The 22212-nt window shown below is 44.1% G+C and overlaps 1 protein-coding gene and 1 long non-coding RNA gene across 2 annotated transcripts; both read right to left on the bottom strand.

The window, feature by feature from the left end:
- Positions 1–4331: 4331 nt before the first annotated feature.
- On the bottom strand, positions 4332–5266 carry LOC122177250. The gene is made up of 2 exons (XR_006178019.1): positions 5174–5266; positions 4332–4385 (listed from the first exon to the last, which is right to left on the bottom strand). It is a non-coding gene; the product is annotated as an uncharacterized LOC122177250 (long non-coding RNA).
- A 3028-nt stretch (positions 5267–8294) lies between these two features.
- RGCC (regulator of cell cycle) lies at positions 8295–20506 on the bottom strand. Its single transcript, XM_042868456.1, has 5 exons — positions 20470–20506; positions 20172–20369; positions 12061–12168; positions 10854–10916; positions 8295–9746 (listed from the first exon to the last, which is right to left on the bottom strand). The coding sequence occupies exons 1-5, from the start codon at positions 20504–20506 to the stop codon at positions 9739–9741; spliced, it is 414 nt and encodes a 137-aa protein (XP_042724390.1). The 3' UTR covers positions 8295–9738.
- Between the last annotated feature and the right edge of the window lie 1706 nt (positions 20507–22212).

Here is a 22212-nt window from a genome sequence, read left to right on the forward strand (position 1 = left end):
CATCTGAAATAATAACAGACAGGTATTGCAAACGGATTTTTACTTTCATGTGTAAAGCATGAACTGTGAGGGGCTCAGGGAGAGAGGAGCAGTGGCTGAGAAAGGAAAGCAGCCCCACGTCCTCAGTATCCCACCCATCACTTTCCTGGTACTGCAGCTTCACCTCTGTAAGGATTGTCACCATCATGACTGATAGGAAGTGGTTTCAAACTCAATGAGTAGTGATTTAGGTTGGATATAAGGAAGACTTCTACAGAGAGGGTGGTGAGGCACTGACACAGATTGCCCAGAGGTGTGGTGGATGCCCTTCCCTGGAGATATTCAAGGTCAGGCTGGACTGGGCTCTGAGCAACCTGATCTGGGTGTGCTTATCCCTGTTCATTGCAGGGGAGTTGGACTGGATGACCTTTAACGGTCCCACCCAACTCCAAGGATTCTATGAATCAATGATTCTATACCAAGATTCAGTCTGAGCTTTTGTATGTGCGTATGCAAGGATACATGCATGCAAACCCCACAGATCAAGGCTAAGGAGGAACTGGATCCATTCGGAGCGTTTCCCAGTTTGAATACCATCTTTACACCATCTGCTTGGAACTGAGTGAAAAAAGCAAAGAAGTTCACCTGAAAATTTCACCACAAGCTGGATGGGAAGTTACAGGCTTGACATGGAGGCACACCAAAAGTGAAAATTTCTGCATTAAAAATATCTCAAGGAAGCTTCACAGAAATGTTCGGGTGTTTTTCTTCCTGCCCTCCCCAAACTTGTTTCACGGAGTGCACATCACAAGACAGCACAGAAGCTCCACTGTCCTATTGTATTTTGAGTATCAGCCAATATTCAGTACTGAATTGAAGCACCTTTTTTAACGTCAAGCTTTCACTATGCAAAAGCCGAGAGACATTTCAAAACAATGATGTTATTCACAATGCCTGGGGAAGTCTGTCTCTTTGGCTTGGAAACGTAAAATTTATTTTTAGGCAAAAAGGCAGCTGTTTTTGGAAAGGTCAAGAGAAAACACCACTGGCAGATGCTGAGGTTGGCTGAACGGCTCCTTCTTGCTGAGCCACCCAGCTGTGAGGATGGGGCAGAAAGGCAGATGGCTCGGTCCCTGCTAGGAGAAAAGCTTGGTTTAGCCCTCTAAACAAGGCCAGAAATGGACTCTGGGAATGAAATTGGAAAGACTGAGCCACTTCATATTAAATAAATACTAAAATGGATCTGACATTTTAAATACTTTTCCAGTTGAGAGTGCCCATTATTTTGGTGTGCGTTCCTGCCTCATTTGTCCCCATCTCCATGGAGACACATATGTGGGGCCTATCCTGTAAATTTGGGCCATTTAAACACAAAGAAAAAAAGTAACAGGCAGCAAATTCCAATAACCTGGTGTCCGTGCCCTTAATTGTTGAAATGTGTGTGGGAGAAAATACTCTCATAGATGAAGACTGAGCAGTGGATATTGCTGGAGATTTTCTTTCCACAAGGGATAAGGAAAACAAAAAGCCCAGTAAGGATAAATGCTGTCATCCAGCTGTCTTCATGTGCACAGTTAATGTGATTGTTAGGAGAATTTAAGGGTCTGGGGGGAAAGAATGGTCTTTCCCTACCACACAATTCCTTTGGATCTCTTCCTGAGAATTTCAGAAGAAATGTCCAGAAGAGATTACAAGAGAAGCACAGAACGCTGAGTACCGTAGGAGTTTAACAAACCAGTTCCTATGCATCCATGTGCTCTTGCTCTACTCAAGGTCCTTGAAGTCCTATTCCTTCTTAAGCCATGGACAATACTCTGATTTGCATCTTCGGGCTGGAGAGATATATAAGTGAAATATGTGAGTGCACTGAGATTTTTAAACAAAATTTTCTGGTGTCTTCTTCTAGCAGCCCCACTGAGTGGCTGGTGTTGGTCTTTGCTGGAGCTGACATAAGTCTTCATCAGCATTTCAGCCTGCAGTTCTGCTTTGGTTGCAACTGAAAAAGAATAACCTGTGCCATCTTCTCCAAAACCCAGAATGAACGTTTGTCAAGGGCTGGGAAGACTCATCAAGTCAGAGAGGTCATCCAAGCATACAACTGCAAGGGACTGCAGGGACATGTACATGGGAAGGAAGTCCAAAAACATTAGGATAACCTGAGGCAAAAATGTTAATTTTCTGGGTACAATTGCATCTTCCTTCCATGATAGGCTAATTTCAGCATGACCAGGCTGCCTCTCCCCAACAAAATCACTTTTACAAAGACTCTTTGCAATTCATGTTACTCTCGTTAATTCTGGCATAGGTGGCATGAAAGACTAAAAAAGCTGTCATAAAGTCGTGTGTGATGATGAATTTCCAAGGGACTTTCTGGTAACTAAAAGTGTGGTCTCATCTGCTGGGCAATGCTGGGCAACCATGCCATGGCTCAGCCTTGGATATAGCAACTAAAAGCTGGGGTTGGTGAAGCAGATGAGATTCTCAGCACCAGTAAGGGTTGTTCACCTCCACATTGATTTTAAAATACTAAAACTTGCAAAGGACCCCACCAAACAGAAAGAGGGAGACTACAACCTAGAACATCTGAAAGTGGTCTCAGAAACCCTGAGATATACAGCCCCTTTCTTACTTCAGTGCTTGATGCTGCTCTGGTGCCTCTGAATGTTTGGGAAGGCAAGCATTCAGGAAACAAGATGTTAAAGTCGTGTTATACACATTATGTAGCCCTGCACACTTCCTAGTGCTCTGTATGTTGACCCAGAAAGAGGAGAAGTATGCAGCCTCTGGCTCTCTCCTCTTGCCTTTCTACAGCACTGAAGAGGTTGTGATGCAATTTGGCTTAATGTGAGAAGGGGCACTGGAGGGAATGCTTTTGACTACCTACACAATAAAGCTGGGGCCGACAAAGAGCTCATGGGAAGCATTTTGTGCTAAGAGATAACTTGCACAGATGGTAAAAGTATGAAGAACCGCAGCATCCCTGGTGAGATGCATGACTGAAATGCAAGGATACGGGTGTTTTTTGGATGAGTTTCTGGAAAAGCACTGAACTCTGCAGCTTCCACTGCAGTCAACAGGGCTGGAGCTGCCCTATAGCAAGCTTGGAAAAAACACCCATCTGCTTTTTGTGCAGTGAGAGCTGGCAGGTACCAGAGACACTTGCCAGGGCAGGGATTTCCTTTGAGATCGTTTAAGGCTGCAGAAGTGCTGTGAGCAACGCACACAAACAGCTCTGAGAGGAGCTCTTGGAGTCCCTAATCCCAAACTCGGCTTCAGTTCAGACCACCAGCTTCCTTTGGATGAGCCATGGGGTGACAGCCAAGCTCTCATCAGCTCCCTCTGAGTTTGAGTTGAGGCACACTGGAGAAATTTGCCTTGTTCTTTAAGTGGAATTTAACAGTGCATGCCAAGAAGCTTTGAGACAGCTGATGTGTGGCTACTAACGCCTAATAACCCAGTGGTGTATTAGTAGCACATTGTGCCAGCTGTCAACACAATAAATGAGCAGGGATGCTGTTTAGAAAGAGCTGAGCCCTCTAAGCAAAATGTGCATTCATTTTTCCTATAATAAACTCTGCAGATAAGCAAAGCTACTGCTCATAAATCAGTTTTCCAAGTGCATAAAACTATTAAAATACACACAGCGTTAAGAAGCCAACTATGAACAAAGACTGCCCAGATCATTGCTTGGTGCTGCAGGAAAGCCTAAGACACTCAGAGCTTGAAACACTGCAGCCATGGGTCAGCTCTTGAAAACCCTGCTTTCAGGGGACAGCAGTAAGACATGCTGGCTTTTGGGCTGTCCTTACATTAACTCTGCTGTTTTCAGAAATGGAGTGGAAAAGCAGGGGAGAATATGATCATCCACTTGAATCTAACCTAGGTGTTCAGATAGTGGTCTCCTGAGATGTTTTAAATAATGTCCAGAAACTTGTATTTATGCTGTATAATAAAGCTGACACCCTCAAGCCTTTCTGGAGCACCAATCAAGCCACTAGCCCAGCCATGTCCTGGCACAGTTAAATCCCAGCCCACTGGGGTCAACAGAAACTTTTACTACAGCTTTCAGTAGTATCCATTTGGTCCACGAAGTCACTGATTATAAACCCAGAAATGATCTGCAATTGAAATAGCCACTTGCTATGAAACACTTCCTTACCTGGTGCCTTTACAATACACACTGTAGCACAGGGACATCTTCTGGGGACTCCCTCTCCTTGTAAAGGCTATGGAAGGAGCCAAGGACAGCACCCTTACTGCAGTGTTTTACATCAGCACTTGGGTCAGGAGCGCCAAACTGATCAATACTTCAGTTTCCAAAACAGAAGTGAAAGAACAAAAGCAGCCAAATCTGTAATCAAGTGGCCTGTTTTAATCCCCAGGGCATTTAACTGGTGACTCAGAGCCTGTAAGAAGAAAAGGGTCCTGATGTGATCTGTTCTACAGCTCTAAACCCTTGAGATACAACAGTCAGTATGCTCTTACATGAACGTGAAGCTACTGAGACAGCTAGAACTGTTAGCCAAGCTGCAGTGAAGTCAGTAATGTAGAACGCCTGTTAAAGTAACACAGAAAAGAGGAGATCTCCCCACTGAGGATATAGTGTTTGCAATATTAGTGTGCAGAGCTGGATTTGGCTCAAGAGCTGTTGCTGTCACACTGGCTTTAGGACAATTATTCTGCTTCCAAGCACAGCAAGCTGTAAAGTTGGAAGTTTCTCCCTAGCAGATGTGATGTCTAGCATATTTTAAGCACCTTCACATAAATTACTCTCATGCAAAACAGGCTCCAGTGTGGCAAGAATAACTCTTGGGCAGTAAACTGAGTTTCTGTGAGCTGATGGAGTCTGAGTTCACCTACAGAGACCCACGTGAGGTGGGTTTTTCCACCTTCAGAGTGGTTGAAGCAGCAGGCTGATAGCCTAAAAGCAGCAATAAGAGCTAAGAAAATCTGTATATGCAGACACAGATGTTTCCCACCAGGAAGACGCAGTCCCTGTGTGTTCTCTCTTTGCAGATGTTTGATACTGAAAACAAAGCTGAAATACAGCCACCAAGCAAGTATCCGTGATGGAGATGAGGAGAAAGCATGGGCTCTAGAAGCAGGCAGAGGCTGCAGCCTTTCAAGGCAGAGCCTGATTTTCCATTTGCAGTCACTGACAGCACTACTCTTTTCCTACCTCACAAGGCCTCACCTGGCTGTAGGTGCACCAACAGCAGCTCAAGACACACAGGGGAGAAAAATCCTTCCTTCAGCTCTCCTCTCCCTGCTATAAAAGGCTCAGAAAAATGAGTATGTTAGCAAGCTTAATGAGTTACCACATATCAGCTGAGCCTGGGTGACCGCACTGAGGACACAGTCAATAGCAAACTCAAGATAAGACATATTAGCTCAAGCCTCAGCAATAGAGATTTAAACTAATCCATTTAACCTTGAATTTGCAGTAGGTAAGGAGCATACTTGTAAATAATTTTGTGCCTCATCTTATGCATGTTAAACTGGGGCAGTATGTCTGCTTAGCCTAAACCTCTCACTTTGAATTCAGAAAGAGTGGTGTTGATTGAGAGACTGCTCTGAGTCCAAATTCTGCCTCACAGTTCAAGAAGGTCAAAACAAGGATTAAAAAGTCAGAATGGCCCACAAGGACAGTACAGCCTCCAGCAATACAGATAGAGTATCACAAGAACTTTTCTCAGCAGCACATTGTTCAGTGACACGTGTAATTAGATGATGAACTAAAATTGAAAATACACTCCAGTGAAATGACATCTATATTAGTGCCTTTGTTCTGACACAATAAGGCTTTCGAAATAGAGCATAAACCAAAAGGAATTCAGACCATCAGCTTCACCAAAGACACTCCCATATTTTGTAGCTGATGACCTCCAGAGCTGCTGTATAAGTAGGCAGAAATCACCACCTGTTTATGCATAAATAAGATTTAAAAAAACAAGCAGATGGTGATTTAATCCCCAACTCCATCCCTAGTTGACCTCACATTACACAAAATGAGGAACATGGCCTGCTTTAAACCTTTGCTTATATGAGAAAAGGCTTCAGGATTGGGTGTCTACAAGGACCAAGCACTGCTCTTCCCCCAAAACTGACAGTAGTTGAAAGACATCACTCTGTCAAGGGAAACAGTCAGCTTTAAGTACTGCCCACAACATAGCTTCACCAAGGGCAATCCTGCCTGATCAACCTAGGAGCTTTCTGTAATGGAACAACTCTGTCATTAGTCAATGGAAGAGCCATTGACATCATCTAGCTGGATTTCATTAAGGCCTTTGACAACAGTCCCCCACTACATCCTTCTCTCCAAATTGGAAAGGTATGGATGTGATGGGTGAACTGTTCAATGGATGAGGAACCAGTTGTGAGACTGTAGCCAGAGATCGGTGGTCAATGGCTCAATGTCAGTACTGGCACCAGCAATGTTTAGTGTCTTCATCAATGATATCGACAGTGGGACTGAGTGCACCCTTAGCAAGTTTGTGGACAACACCAAGCTGTGTGGTCTGGTTGACATGCCTGGGATGCCATTCACAGAGGCCCAGACAGGCTCGAGTATTGGGTCCAGGTGCAACTCATGTGGTTCAATAGATGCAATTGCAAGCTCTTGCACCTGGGTTGTGGCAACCCCCACTCTCAGTACAAGATGGAAAGTGTAAGGATACAGCACAGCCCTGCCAAAGAGGAATTCAGGTACTGGTGAATGGCAAACTGGACACAAGCCAGTAATGTGCCCTCACAGCCCGCAAAACCAACCGTACCCTGAACTGCATCCAAGGAAGCGTGGCCTGCAGGTCAAGGGGAGGTGATCCTGCTCCTCTACTCTGTGCTGGTGAGACTTCACTTGCAGTAACATGTCCACATGTGGAGTTCTCAGCACTGAAGAGATGTGGATACAGTGGAGCACATCCAGAGAAGGACCACAAAAAGAATCCAAGGGATGGAACACCTCCCCTGCAAGGAAAGGTTGAGAGAGTGGGGGCTGCTTGGTCTGGAGAAGGCTTGGAAGAGACCTGACAGCAGCCTTTCAGTATATAAAGGGGCTTTGTAAAAGAAGGGAACAGGCTCTAGCAGGGTTTGTTGCAATAAGACAAGGCTAAATGGTTTCAAACTAAAGGAGCAGAGATTTAAACCGGGAGATTTAAATTGGCTGTCAGTAAAAAAGCTTTACAGTAACAGTGGTAAAGCACTGGAACAGATTGCCCAGTCCCTGGAGACATTCAAGGTCAGGCTGAGAAGGGCTCTGAGCACCTGATTCAGCTTGTAGGTATCCCTGTTCCTTGCAGGGGAGTTGGACTAGATGACCTTCAAAGCTCTCTTTCAACTCAAAATGATTTTGTGATTTGATGGTCACAGGTCAGGCATTCAGCTGTGTCAAGCAGCAACTGAATGAGCACAGGGAAAGTGGAACACTCATGTTCAGTACCTCAAGCCATCTGACTTGAGTGATGAAGAAACAAACAGCTGCTCATTCCCCTTCACCCAGCCATCATTTGAGTTGGCCTCCTCTGAAACACGTGGCTTACCTAACACACTGAGTTTGGTTATTGTGCTTTTGGAGCAGTAATATCCATGACCCACAGCCACATCTCTCACCTTACCAAACAGTTCAAAAGTGGAAGAAGAGAGCTAAAACTTTAGATGCTATTCAAGTAGCTTTAAAAACATGCCTTATGCTAGCAATATTTCTCAAGCATGAGCCAAGTTCTCTCCCACGCGTTCCCTTTTCTGAACGGCAGCATCCCTCCCAGCCTACATAGCAGCAAGTCCTACAGCAGATAAGGGAATTCCCCTCAGTGGCTTTGCACAGCAAAGTATGTCTTCATATGTAGGACCAGCAAGAAGAGACAGATTCCCCTGTTTCACAGAGGGATCAAAAGGAAAATTTGCTCCTATGTGGAAAGTGTAGTAAGATTGAATTTCCACACGGCTCTTTGCCACAACAAACCTACCTTGCTGCTCAAAGGTTTTCTACTGTGGAAGAATCTCAGTAAGGTCCTAGAGCACACAGAAGCACATCACTAGGACTTCCCCATGTTCCTCTAACACAAATTATTACAGTTCTTCCAGAACAGCAAGAAACCTCACTCTCTTAATCTTTTTAATTTTATCACCAGTATTCTGCATTTATACTCTTATTATAGAATCATCTGCTATTCCAAGTGTCCTGGTCTTTAGCAGAAAGCCAGCTCACACCATTTCTATTCCAAGTGTCAAGTTAGCAACTAAATCTACCATAGGAAACAAAGGAATTTTTCTTGTTCAGGAAAATACTCCTTCTGGTTGAAAGAAGGAACAGCTCAAACAAGTATTTTAAGAGTGTTTCAGTCTTATTGCCATGGACGCCATTTCCATTTTCTTATCTGTGAAGAAAACCAGAAAGAAAAAAATCCAAACACATTACACTTAACACAATCCAAGTTCTTGATTATTTGTTTGAAAATCCAAAGCAGAGGGGTGGATTTGATCGTGCTGCTTCCATTATCAAAGAACACAGACTATGCTCCCCCTAGGTTGCAGAAGACAGGTCCAAATCCACCTGCTAAGCCCCTAAGCAACTGGTCACTGTGCCATTGGTGCAGATGCATCCTTTTCCAGCCATGGCCACAGTTTTAGAGATAACAGCTCCAAGGGGCACAATACTTGAACCATTTCTGTGACTGTTCACTAGCCTGCTACAATCAAAATAAGACCTGCAGCTTAAACAAGTCTAGCTCACTTTGCCTGAAAGGATTAGAGGGCAATCACATGAGCAGCTTGGACAGCAGAGCTGAGTGTAATGCCTGCAGCAGCTGAAGGAGAGCTCACACATTATCTTCAGTGCTTAATACATATGGAAAGAATCAGGTTCCTTATACAAAACAAAAGAATACAGCTTCACCTTCCACTCTTGCAGCGAGACAGCAATGGTCAGGCAGTCCTTTTAAAGGGATGGAGACTATTTTGGACACAAGTGTTCAGGTTTTTCTGACTCTGGACACTTGAGCATTTTCTCGATGCTGCAGTATCTCTTTAAACTCCTAGGCCTAAATTCCTAACCTCCTAATTCGTACTTAATAGAGAATGACATGTAGCTTTAAAGACAGCTTTTAGACAGGGTTCAAACTAGGTGTTATTGTTCAAATCTGTACTAAGTCAATGTTATTTCAGATTACCTTTAATATAAATAAAAACTAACTTTATCTTCCTGACTGTAGTAAAATTTTACAGAGTAAAAAATACTTACTCAAGCAATTTGATAGGAACAGCATGAAGTCCTGTATGAAGACAGTGTAATACATTTTGCCTAATAAAAAATACAGTCTTATCAGATATTTTCAAGCTCCATTAAGTGCATAATTTGTACTGATGTTTCACAGCTCACGTGTTCATATGAAAGTTTCAGAGATCTGGATTCCAGTTCAGGGTTTATTTGTATAAAAATATATTATAATGGAAAAAAGCATTAAAAGTTCTCAACTATATAAAATTACAAATATATTTTCATAAAAGCAACTTTAAATTAAAATTCAAGCTATATTTTAAAGTAAAATATAGCTGGAAAATTTAAGTTATCTGATTCCAGCTGCTGCAAAGTAACAACACTGATGTTTGCCAGTTAAATACTTGTAGGAGTTTACAAAGGTTGTGTTCACAAGGTGAATATCTTGGGTAGCAAAGTTATCAGACAAAGGCAGCAGTTCTCCACCACTGATGTCACTTATCCTTCAGATGACATCCACAGGCAAGCAGTGCCAAAGATTCATTTCACATACCTGGAAATACAAAACAAGAGCAACTATGAAGTCTGTATTTAGTAAGATTGCTAGCTGCCTGATAGGCACAACTATTGGGTTTTTTTAATGTTTTTTAAGAAGTAATATGAAAGGCAAAAGGTTAACATAACAACTCAGGTCTATTATTATTCTAATAGTTGTATTATGCTTCAAGAAGCTGCTACAAAAGTCTGTGTAACCTCAAAGCATGTAAATAGTGACTCCTCAGAAAAAAAAGTGAATTATCAGATGGAAATGAGACTTTCCTAAAACTTCAACGTACGAAAAAGATGGCACATCACTGTAAAACTAGTGACCCTATAAATGAGAATCTGCTGAGATAGCTAAAGGTTTCTTTGTTGGTAAGAACTAGCACAGCAAGTAGCAATTCCTAGCCTCACTTTAGCTGTGCTCTGCAAGGAGGCAGTGAAGTCAGTGCACTACCAGCCCCTTCACAGTTAGCTGCAAGACAGCTGTGCAAGACAACAGCTAAGTCAAATTTGGAGATTTATAGAGAACAAAAATTCCCAAACTTGCAAACTCAGATGTTTCTCAGAAGACCAATCTGTCAATTAAGTTGGAGTGGTAAGGACAGTTGGCTCAAGCACGCATATAAGACAATAAATAAACAAATAATCAGGAAGCTAGAAATATCTTAATCCTGGTTTCACTTCTGAGATAGGGAAGTGGGAAGCTTGTGAGGACAGCTCTCTTGAGTTAAAACCAAGACAGATGGTTGTGGCTTCAAGAATTATGGGGAAAGGAAAATACCTCCACAAATACAAAAAAACCCAGCTCACAGCTTTTGAACACGTGGCTCTGTAGATCTAGTCCTATGTTTTGTTGTTTTGGGTTCTACGCCCTGGTCCATGGGGAAAAAAATCACCCAGTATCACACCTCAAACAGCACAGGAAGAAAAAGAATAGGCAGAATACGTGGTGGGGAACATGGTATTGGGTTGGCTTCTTTATTTTGTTTACCCACACTCCTCTCAAATCATAATGAAGAACTCAGCAGGCAACTGTTCCACCAATACACTGGCTTTCATCACCCCATGACTGTAATCAGAGACAAAGCAATAAGCAGTCTCCTAAAAACTTACTTACTTGCTAGTGTCCTGTCAAGATCAGCTATGAATTCTTCCAGTTCTTTTGTGTCTCCAAGTTTTGCTGCAGATTAGGAAGGGATAATCAGTATTAAGACGTGACAAAAGAAACCACTGGAACCACACAATCCTCCAAATCATTTTTAGTGGTATCAAATCTGCTCTGGATTGCTTTTGGAGAAGTTGATGGTTGCTGCAGTGTCCAAATGCATTCTTAGAGAAGAAGGTAAATAACTGAAAACTAAAGCTTTTGATCATTTTGACAAAGGCAAGCCAAGCCTGTTTAGCTTCCTTTAAAAGAACACACAGAAGATGTGGGGAAAAAAAGCTGTAGGTCAAGTTTACTTGGAATAGCAAGGTCAACCTTGCTAATGTGGAATTTTTATTACTGCATTCAGATATTGCATTCATGTCCTTACCCTACTCAATTAGCTCCTAGTCCTGCCCAAATCCAAACCTCATCTATTTGTGGTTTGCTAGATGTTAGATCCTCTGATCAAGATCCACACACGTTCAGTTTACATCCAAGCATTTACTCAAATTTCCACTGCTGAGAACATCACTGGTTCCATTCAACCTAGGTTTATTTCAAGTGGCTTCCTTATCTCACTTCCAAGGTCTATTGCAGGGTGGTCCCAACTATTTCTACCTTCTCATCAGGAAAAAGGTCTTGATCTCATGTGCAACTCCTGGCCAAGTATTAACTGAGTAGTACCAGTTTAACTGGAACACTTAACTCCCTACTTCTCATTAACTATGACACATTTCTGCCTAGCATCTTGGTGATTAGTAAAAGAACTTTTTATTTGTTACTTGCAACCAGTCACACACCGCAGCCCCACAGCTAAGCATTTCTGTGCACAGATGGGACACTAAGGCTACTTAGTTGCTTAAGTTAGACTTGCTAATTCTAAAGTGAGTATTCTGTAAGCAGTTTTGTAACAGATTTGACTAACCAAAGAACTTTCTGTAGCTGGGCAATTCAGAACCAAAAGCTACTGAATAACCTGTGAAGAAGCATGGATGCCTTATGACACTGTGTTGACCATAAGCAGCAATAATTCTTGCACTTGTAGTGTGCTTATCAGTAATCCTTATTTTCGAATGAAAGCAAAACTGAGAGTTCATGCATAAATGTGTATCTTTGCCCAAAGGGAGAAGCCTATATAGTTGAGAATTCAGGAGAAACACCGAGGATTTAAGTTTACCTTTACAAGGAGTTACTGATGGAGATGGCAAGCTTGGAGTAGATGCAGTTGGAGAGTTAAGTTTTTCATCACTGAGGCTGAAACTACTCCTGTAGAGTGAATCTGCACCTGTTAAAACAAAAAACAAACAAAAAAAATCATTTCAAGTTAAAAATAGCACTGTCTCAAATTTTGCAATAGGATTAAATGAAAAAAACAGAATGTTTCTCACATGGGCTTCAAAGTCTGGAGAACTGAATTTTACCAACTTGAAAGCCAGAGGGATGAGTAAATAACTTATTGTTTGAAGGCTATTATTCCCACATCTACTGTTTAAAAGGAAGAAGTCCTGGGCCCTTTCCTTGTCTCCTGGAAAGGAGAGCATCTCCTGCACTTAGCATCATCTAGGGAGTATTACAGCAATCACCCTATACCTAAGTTAAATCTCACAAGGCCGGAATGATTCACAGTATTCTGGGAAATTTCAGTAACCAGAATTCTTCAGAAGTTATTTTAAAAGTGAATTAAGAGCTCTGGGAGAGAAACGGTTCCTCAGAAGCATCGTTATTATATGAGGCATAATTATATCACTTGCTGTGGCAATAACATACAGAAAAAGGCAGTGCCTCGTTAAGGACAGAAATGCTGACCTGCCCAACTGTCTGCTGCATCACACAACTGCAAATGCTTACGTGAGGGGCTTCACCCTGGCAGATCTTTTCTCTTGTACATATGTATATTGGGCTATCACAGTATCATCATACCTCATCATACAGTTCCCTCTGCTATTAGCTCAGCTCCTGCTACAAGTGCACGTGCTACTCACAGCACTGTGCAAACAAAATGGCATCTGATATCTGAAATTATGCCTTGGCCAAGTCAGCTGCTGGTACTTCTAGTGCAGAAGTGGGATGATGCTTCATATTAACTTTTCATCACGATCTCTGCAGCTTCAGCCTTAAATGCCTGTTCTGTCTAAACCTGAGAGGATCAGAACTAGTCTACTTGAAACTTCTGGCAGATTTGGGGAATACAGGGCAGAATTGAGAGCTTCAGAAAGAAAAAGCATTGAAAAAAGACAGAAATGTTTTTTGAAGCAGCCCCTAAAAAGATTAACTAATCCTCATAAGAAGTGAGAGAAGGAATCTGACTCTGCTCTGCATCATCATCTTCTCAGCAGTATTGTACAATGAAATGAAACCTAGCACATTAGTGGGTTTCAAGTCATAGTTAAAGATATGACAAATCTCTTCCTGAAATTGAGCAACTTTCAACTAAAACCACATTAGTTTTTAGCCAAGTTGCAAACCCTATTGAACAAGGAACTCAGAATGGAAAATTTTAACTGGGATAAAAGCCCTGCCATTATTAAAAAGCCAAATAACACCTCACATAAACAGGGCAATAGCCAAGGATACAACCCAATGAAACACCAACAGGACAGACCAATGATGAAACACATGTCTGAGGTAACATTTGGGAAGAACAGGCTGCGAATTCTCAAGGGATTTATTTTAAAAGTTTGGTGAATTCATAAGAAGTAATCCAGAGAACAAAAGCTATGAAGTTGAGTACACTTTTACTGCAAAGCCCATGCTCCTGGTATCCAGGCACCCGATGTAGCGATGCTGGGAAGCTATTACAAACCTGTGCTTCTCATGCATTACATCCAAAGCTCCTGTTGCTTTTACCCATGGCTGAAATAAAGGCTTCTTTTTGAGAACCCCTGTGAAGGCAACTCAGATTTCAGAAGACTACTGTGCCATTTAAATTGACCTCAATCTATTTGTGCATTTTTATGTACATCCACACACACATGCCTGAATTCTTCATCATCCTGATTCCTGTTGTATTTTTCCCTGTAGTCCTTCTATGAGCACTTGGAAGTACTGACCACTGACCTCACAATGTATTAAAAGTAGGGAAAGGTGAAAAGCTTCCACAGAACAGAGATACCCTCTGATGGGCTGTAAAATTAAACCATTTCAAGCATATATGGCTATTTATCTTTCACAAGAAGCAGAGTGGTGTTTTAGGTAGTGCCTTTGGCTTATGCTTGCCACCAAGCAGCAGTGATTTTGGTGCTGGGAATATCAACTTTGCAAATGAAAACTGAAAACAAAGCACTGTTGAATTCCTGTGGTCCCCACAGTGCAAAACCACCACCTTCATAAGTGATGTAAGCTCTGGGGCAGGCAGCTCTGGGAAAAAGGACACTCCAGTCCTGCCACAGCCCAGGCTCACTGACTTGCCTTCAATAAAGGGCCCTGGAAGACTTCCACTGCCATGCAAATATAACATCCCCTGCAACTTAATAGCTGGAGGCTGATGCCAAGGATCTCATTGCTGCTGCCCTTCTTCATCCAACCCCTTCCCTCTCCCTGCGATGCAAGTTCATCTTGCATCCATTAATGGTTTTGGCTTTGCAGTTGGATTCTTCTGCAGTTGGATTTTGGAGAGGGTCCAGAGGAGAGCCACAAAGATGATCAGGGGACTGGAGCACCTCCCCTACAAAGACAGGCTGAGGGAGCTGGGCTTGTTCAGCCTGGAGAAAAGAAGGCTGTGGGGTGACCTTATTGCAGCCTTTCAGTACCTAAAGGGAGCCTACAAACAGGAGGGGAATCAACTCTTTGAAAGGGTTGATAACTGCAGGACAAGGGGAAATGGTTTTAAGTTGAGGGAGGGAAGATTTAGGTTGGATATCAGGGGGAAATTCTTTACAGAGAGAGTGGTGAGGTGCTGGCACAGGCTGCCCAGAGAGGTTGTGGATGCCCTGTCCCTGGAGGTGTTCAAGGCCAGGTTGGATGGGGCCCTGGGCAGCCTGGTCTAGTATTAAATGGGGAGGTTGGTGGCCCTGCATGCATCACGGAAGTTGGATCCTTGAGGTCCCTTCCAACCCTGGCCATTCTGTGATTCTACTGCCTGTGTGCCATGTACAAACTATGTCTCTTAGAACTCTCTTCAAAAAAAAAAAAAAAAAAAAAAAAAAAAAGCCACTTAAAATCTGATAGTTAAGCAACTGAGCTAAACTAAGCCAATAGAGGCAAAATTAGGGGGTTGCAACAGATATGGGTGTATTTTACTTTGGCAACGTAATCTGTAGTTAGCATTGACCTTTGGTGTTCCAGTATATAAATAAACCACAAAAAGAGCAACACTGCAGTACCATGAAAGTATAAGCATGTTCCCATGACGTGAACAACTGTAAGGTTCTGGACAGTAACTAACTGAAGGAGGAAAGCCTCCAAGGCTGTCTGTTTGAAAATGAAACAGAAGAGACCAGCTGTCTGATTTCTTTATTATTATGTTATTTATAGAACCACAGCACAGCACATGGTACGAAGAAGAACTGGAATCAGTAAAAATTTTGACTATAATTTGCAATGAGTGAAGTTGAAAAAAAATACCTCATTCCCAAAGTCTTCAGAGAAAAAGGTCTGCAATTCCACTTAAGTCTGCAAACTGTGAGTTCGTTATGTAACAATATTCAGCACTTAATGAATAGACTGCATAATTAATTGCGAGTCAGAACACAGATACGTGCTACAAATAAAACATCTGGGTTTGAATGCAACCCATAGAAGTGAGAAATACTCACCACCCAGAGCTCGCTTCACAACATGCATGTTGTGGCCCTCAAGGAGAAGGCTTGGTTCATCACAATCACACTTGCATTTCATTGCATTGTTTCGCTGCTTTTGCCCAGCCATCAACCATCTGTTACAGCACAGCCACTGGAATCTCACACCTCTCACCATTGGCATGTGTAGGCTGAACAGTGTAAGAGATTTGAGATCACACAGCTAATAGTTACGAGGAAGTGATCTTGGACATCTGAAACTCAGATGTGCAAGATCAACTTCTCATTATTTCAAAGCTTATCATCTTATTCCTCCATCATGCTTACTACTGGTGAGGCAGCATTGCCAGCTCCAGTCATCCCCTTCCCTAAGGTTTTCTTTCTGAAGGACAGGAAAGAAATAAGTAAGCCAGAGAGGCAAGAACAAGAAACCTTACCAAAAAGCACAGTTCTCATTAAACTGCAACACCTGGCAACGAGCATGTGTACCTGACACCCCTTGGCTTTCTTTCCCTTAAGTGTGTCAGTAACCTAAAACATTATTCAGATCATTTTTGCCCAGAGAGGCTGTAGATGCCCCATCCCTGGAGGTGTTCAAGGCCAGGTTGGATGGGGCCCTGGGCAGCGTGGTCTAGTATTAAATGGGGAGGTTGGTGGCCCTGCATGTGGCAGGGTGGGGTGGAGATTCATGATCCTTGAGGTCCCTTCCAACCCTGGCCATTCTTTGATTCCGTGATTATTTGAGTCTTGCTGGCTTAATTTTATTTTCTCATACTGGGCGAGGTCGCAGTCACTTTCCTGATGTCATTTGGGATGTTCTGGAAGACAGCTTGTCCCCACCCAAGCCATCTCATCTCTAGGCTGGCAGCTCAGTCTAGTCAGTCATTTGGAAAATATTTCATGTCTCCACTCATTTCTGTCGTCCCTCTGCAACTTCCCTACATACTGCAATAGATCACATACGTAAACTGGCTTTTCAGGATGAGTGCTGCAGTGGCTGAAGCTTCAGAGAGGCATCAGCCCAACCCCACAGACTTCCATGCATGTAACTGTGACTCCTTGCAGCATGCCTGGCACTGCACATTAACCAGTGATTCAGCCCCTGAAACTTGCACCTGCTCGGCTTTGAATTAAAGAATTAAGAGCTCCAGATGCACTCATGGTCTTTCATCGTGTTTAAAAGCCAGGAGGTATTGGTCAGGAAGCATTTACATGCCCCTAAAAATAGGTATTCACTGCAGGCTACATCAGTGCAAGAACTGAATTGACATATTTTATTTTGCAGCGCTGTTTAAGAGGCAGACTGGAAGCCAAACCTGTTCCAGAAAAAAAAAATGCATCTGTAGCTGATGTCTAAACAATTCAGAGTATACCATCAAATTATGGTAATTGGCTTCTAGATGTTATTGAAGCTTTGGTAGAATGCTAAAGCATTTTTCTTCTCTACCTCTTGTAGTATTCCTCTCTGTTCATTATTGTAAGCCTAAACTTGATTGTCCTGACATTAATATATGTACTGTAAAACAAAATACATCAAGTGAACACAGAATTTGCACAGGCAAGCCTCTACTCTTCCACAGGATCAAATTAGTTGGAAGGAACTCCCAAGGACCATTAACTCCAACTCCTGGCTCCACACGAGGCCACCCAGACATCAAACCCTGTGTCTGAGAGCAGCATCCAAACACTCCTTGAACATCAGCAGCTTGGGATTGTGCCCACTGCCCAGAGCAGCCTCTTTCATGCCAACCACCCTCTATGAAGAACCTTCCCTTAAGGCCGAACCTAACACTCCCTATAACAGCTCCAGGCCCTTTCCCTCAGGTCTTAAGCTTATTCCAACACACCAGCAGCAAATGATAGCTGTAAAGTCTATAAATTCTGCTGCATTTATGCTAGCAGAATCTAACTAGACTGCACTCTCTAATCCAAATCCTATTTTATCACAGTGAACATACACAGTGAAAAACAAAGATATCCCTCAACTCAGAGGCTTCTGCACAATCAATAACCTGGAGCATGAAGCTGCTATTCTTTCAGTTGAATTCATCAAAGGCAAAACAGAATTGGTATTCATCCAAGAATGCCTGTTGGACTGAACCCCCAACTGCATCATGGTTTCCAGCAGTGACTCAATCAGCTGTTGTGGTTAATGTAACACTTGTGTGCCAAGCACTAACATCATCATGAACATCTGCACATGCTAGCATTTTCATTACCGTAAGCTCTAGAGTCTAGTGTGTTAGATGTAATGCTTAACCACAGCCAAGACAGACCTGGTCCAAAGATCATCTAATCAAACATCAGGGTAAGAAGTGGGAGAGCCAAGCACTACCACATCCACTTTCCAAAGTAGCATCTTCAATCTTTTTTTTTTTTCTTTTTTTCTTCTCCTTAAGAGGTCAGAATACGTCATAGAATTTTTTCCATTAGTGCTGTTGGTGCCATCTTCCCCAAGAAGAGATTTTTAAAATGAAGAAAAAAAGAAAAGCAACAAAACCCCCACAAAGCACTATTTGCTGGTTTAACTGCACTGAAAACAATCTTTTGTAAATCCTTCTGTTTAAATTAAATGGAATCACCCTCACGGCAGAAGCCCCAGGAGAGTCCTTCCCTTACCACACTGTAAAACAGTATTTTTATGACCATTTGCTATCAGTTACTAGCTTCTAGAAAAGTAAATTGTAGACCAATTGAAGTGCCCTGAAATTGAGTTACAGCTTAAAACATCCCCCCTCCACTCCTCCCCCCCCCCACACACCCTCCAGTCAAAGATACCACCACGGGAGTGGCAGAAATCCTAACCTTCAGCTACTTCACATCAGCAGAGATGAGATCAGTACTTTATCTTCTTGATGGGAAACTAAAACGTAACAGTCGGAACTGCTCTGTAAATACATGACAAGATATTCTTAGAATAGTCTGCAGCAATGCATAATAAGACTTTGCAGAGACAGAGCCTTCATGAGCAAGACTATAAACCAAACCATCTGCAGATAACCTTGCTGGCATTTCTTTCGCCTTGTTACATTGCAATTACTTGCTCTTTCAGCCCAGCTTCTCCTTGATCCTGAAGTGATGTTTAACCCACATGTTACCAAGAGAATAGCAAGGTCATGAATTTAGCACTGCACTTGTGCTGCAGGACAGAGACCAAGTGAAAGGCAGCCCTAGGGAGAAAACTTCAGTCTGAATGGAAAGAGCCTGGGTAAGTAGAAAACTCCCTACACCTATTCTTGAAATAGCTACAGGGAGCATTGCTGGATTACATCAGACACCAGAGCCTATTTTGTACAAGGAGCTCTTCATAAATCCACAGTCCCTCTCCAACCCTACTCTCACTTCAAAAGAAAAAGTTGCCTGCCCTGAATGAAGTGTTTTACTGGGACTTTTCTGAGAAAGGAGGAAAGCAGACTGATGTTCTTTTCCTTTTCCTGTAAATATACCCTCATATGGTTGAGACAGCTGGATCTTAATAGGACTCTTAGTGCACACATGAGCACCCTGAAAACTTCCAATTCTTCCATAGCCATCCCCTTTAGACACGAGTAAGGGAGAAACTCAACTACATACCAGGACTGGGCATTAGACAAGTTCCTAAGTGAAGATCCTTTAGGACTTTGCACAGAGCCAACTCTTTTCTACTGTGCTATTCCATTGATGTATTCAGTCTAAATCAGCTCACCCTTGTGATAAGTTATTATTTTCCAGATCTTCCTGAAGATCCCACCTGCTGATTTACGAGAGCATGCAGTCTCTCACTAGATCTTCTGCCCCAATCAGAAGAACACCTCTGTTTTCCCCAAAACGCCTTTCATTTCAGCCCTAACAGAGCAATTAAAAGCACTTGTTCAAGACACAAGTCCCATGAGTCTCCCCAGGACAAGGGGAAATGGTTTTAAGTAGAGGGAGGAAAGCTTTAGGTTGGATGTCAGGGGGAAGTTCTTTACAGAGAGAGTGGTGAGGTGCTGGCACAGGCTGCCCAGAGAGGTTGTGGATGCCCCATCCCTGGAGGTGTGCAAGGCCAGGTTGGATGGGGCCCTGGGCAGCCTGGTCTAGTATTAAATGGGGAGGTTGGCAGCCCTGCCTGTAGCGGGGGGTTGGAGCTTCATGATCCTTGAGGTCCCTTCCAACCCTGGCCATTCTGTGACTGTGAGTCAGAGCAGACATGCCAAGTAACCACAGACAGCAGTCTATCTTCTTCCATAGACACAACTTAAGTTCTTGATGCTGTTTGCTTGGAGTTTTCTGCTGTTTGTTTGCATTTCCCCCCCTCCCTTTCCCAATAGGAGAGCATTTCCCTAGTCGGAGACTCTCAAAGCGATCAATTTAAGCGCCTCTTGTTTTGCACCAGAGCGCAAGAGCAGACAGCGCCTTACAACGCCGCAGACCGCACAAGGAACAGCAACGCCAGACACATTACGTGATCATCCATCGCATCTTCACTTGAACGAAGGCAAAATCCAAAGCAACTCTAAGAAAGTTTTCTGCGCGGTCTGCACGCAAGCACAGGCAGACAGACAGACAGACAGACCGACCGACCCGCACTCACTCTCGGAGTCGCTGAGGCCGCTGCCGTCGCTGACGCTGGCGCTGCTCCGCCGCTTCATGCGCTCCAGGTGCTCCCCGTAGTGGAAGCGGCTCCGGCCGGCGGGGCAGGCGAAGTCCTCCAGCACCGCTTCGAACTCTCCCAGAGCCTCCGCCAAGCCGCCCGCCTCCTCCTGCAACGCCGCGGGACGCCGGCCGCCGGCTGAGGGGGAAAAGAAAGCGGCGGCTGAGCGAACCGCTGCGCGGTGAGACCAGAACCCTTCCTCCTCCCACTGGATCCCGCCGCCATCCCTCAGTCCTACCTTGGCCCGCCGCACGCTGCGCTTGAGGCGGCTTCATGGCGGCCACCCCGCCACTGCCGGCCCCGCCGCCGCCGCCGCCTCTTATAGCCCGCCCGGGTCGGGGGCTGAGGGGAGGGAGAGGGAGGCGGTGCTGCCCGCTGCTGCGGGGAAGGCGGGCGGTGCAGGTGCGCCTTTCTGGGGTATTGCGCCTCAGCCTGAGTGGGTTTCGCAGCCAGGAGCTGGAAGAGCTGCGTGGGAAGGAGCAGCGATTCCTCCTTGCTCGGCGATAAAGGTGTTTTGTGTTGCTGGAGCTTCAAGGATGAGCCCGGCACATCCTTTAATCACTTTACAAATACTGGGTGCTTGCTCTGAGGCCGGGGTTTGGAGAGCACTTGGGTACGTCCCTGAGTTCGCTGCTATCCCAAATAAAAAGACCACCTCTTTTCCCCTGATGGCCGCCATCCAGAAGGACCTGGGCAGGCTGGAGAGGTGGGCCCGTGTGAAGCCAATGAGTTTTAACAAGGCCAAGTGCAGGGTGCTGTCCTCAGGTCAGGGCAATCCTAGATACGTGTACAGACTGGGAGAAAAACTCATTGAGAACAACCGTGCAGAGAAGGACCTGGGTGTTCTGGTGGATGAAAAGCTCGATGCAAGCCAACGGTGTGCATTTGCAGCCCAGAAAGCCAACTGCATCAAAAAAGAAAGGGGTGGCAGCAGGGCCAGGGAGGTGGTTGTGCCTTTCTGCTCTGCTCTCATGAGGCTCCATCCAGGAGTGGGGCTGCCAGCACAAGAAGACCCTTTCCACACTGTTGGAGAGGGTCCAGAGGAGGCCATGAGGGTGAGCAGAGGGCTGGAGCACCTCTCCTATGAAAACAAGGTGAGAGCTGGGCTTGTTCAGCCTGCATGAAGGGAAAGCTCTGGGGATACCTCACCACAGCCTTCCAGTAATCAAAGGGAGATTATAAATGGGAGGAGGACTGACTTTTTACACAGACTTACAGTGATAAGACAAGCTGTCCAGAACAGTTATGGGTGCCCCATCCCTGGAAGCACTCAAGGCCAAGTTGGATGGGACCCTGGGAATCCTGAGCTCCTGGGTGGCAACCCTGATAATTGCAAGGGATTGCAATTGGATGGGCTTTAATACATCTCTTCCAACCCAAGACATTGTTATTTTCCAAAGAGGCAACGTCCTGTGTCTTATTGCTGTGTGATGCACTGTGAGCTTCACGTGTGGCTGTAGCACATCACTACACTTCAGCTCACTGCCCGCACTTACCTAAATCTGCCCATGCTGTCCTGTGGTTGTTTCTTGGCTCGATCCATCACTGAGCTGTGAATACAGCCAAGGGGCAGCTGGATTAGAGCATCACTGTGGTGACGTGAGCACAGGAGCAGGTGGAGAGCGAGACACAGGGAGCTGCTAAACACATAGAGCCAGGGTACTCTACAGTGGAGGGGTTTCTTTAATCAGAGCTGAACGACATTAGTTTGTCCTGAAGTCAGGTTAACATGATGTTTATACGTGCCACAGCTGCCACTGATCTTGTGCTGCCTCTCAGTCTTTTAAAATAAAAGCTGGCTGAGCAGCTAAAATATCTGTTCTGTAAAATGCCTGTTGGGCAAGATGCTGTCACATTTTGTTACAACCAGTGGCACTGAAAACAGACATCAGGTGCTATTCCATGCGTATGCATCAGGAGCTATGATTATGTTTGTGTGTTGATGAGGATATCTGGAACTAAAATAGAGATGTTGGGAACA

This window comes from Lagopus leucura, unplaced genomic scaffold, assembly GCF_019238085.1.
Source record: "Lagopus leucura isolate 7727_CA_CO unplaced genomic scaffold, USGS_WTPT01 Super-Scaffold_100001, whole genome shotgun sequence".
NCBI classification, from domain to species: domain Eukaryota; kingdom Metazoa; phylum Chordata; class Aves; order Galliformes; family Phasianidae; genus Lagopus; species Lagopus leucura.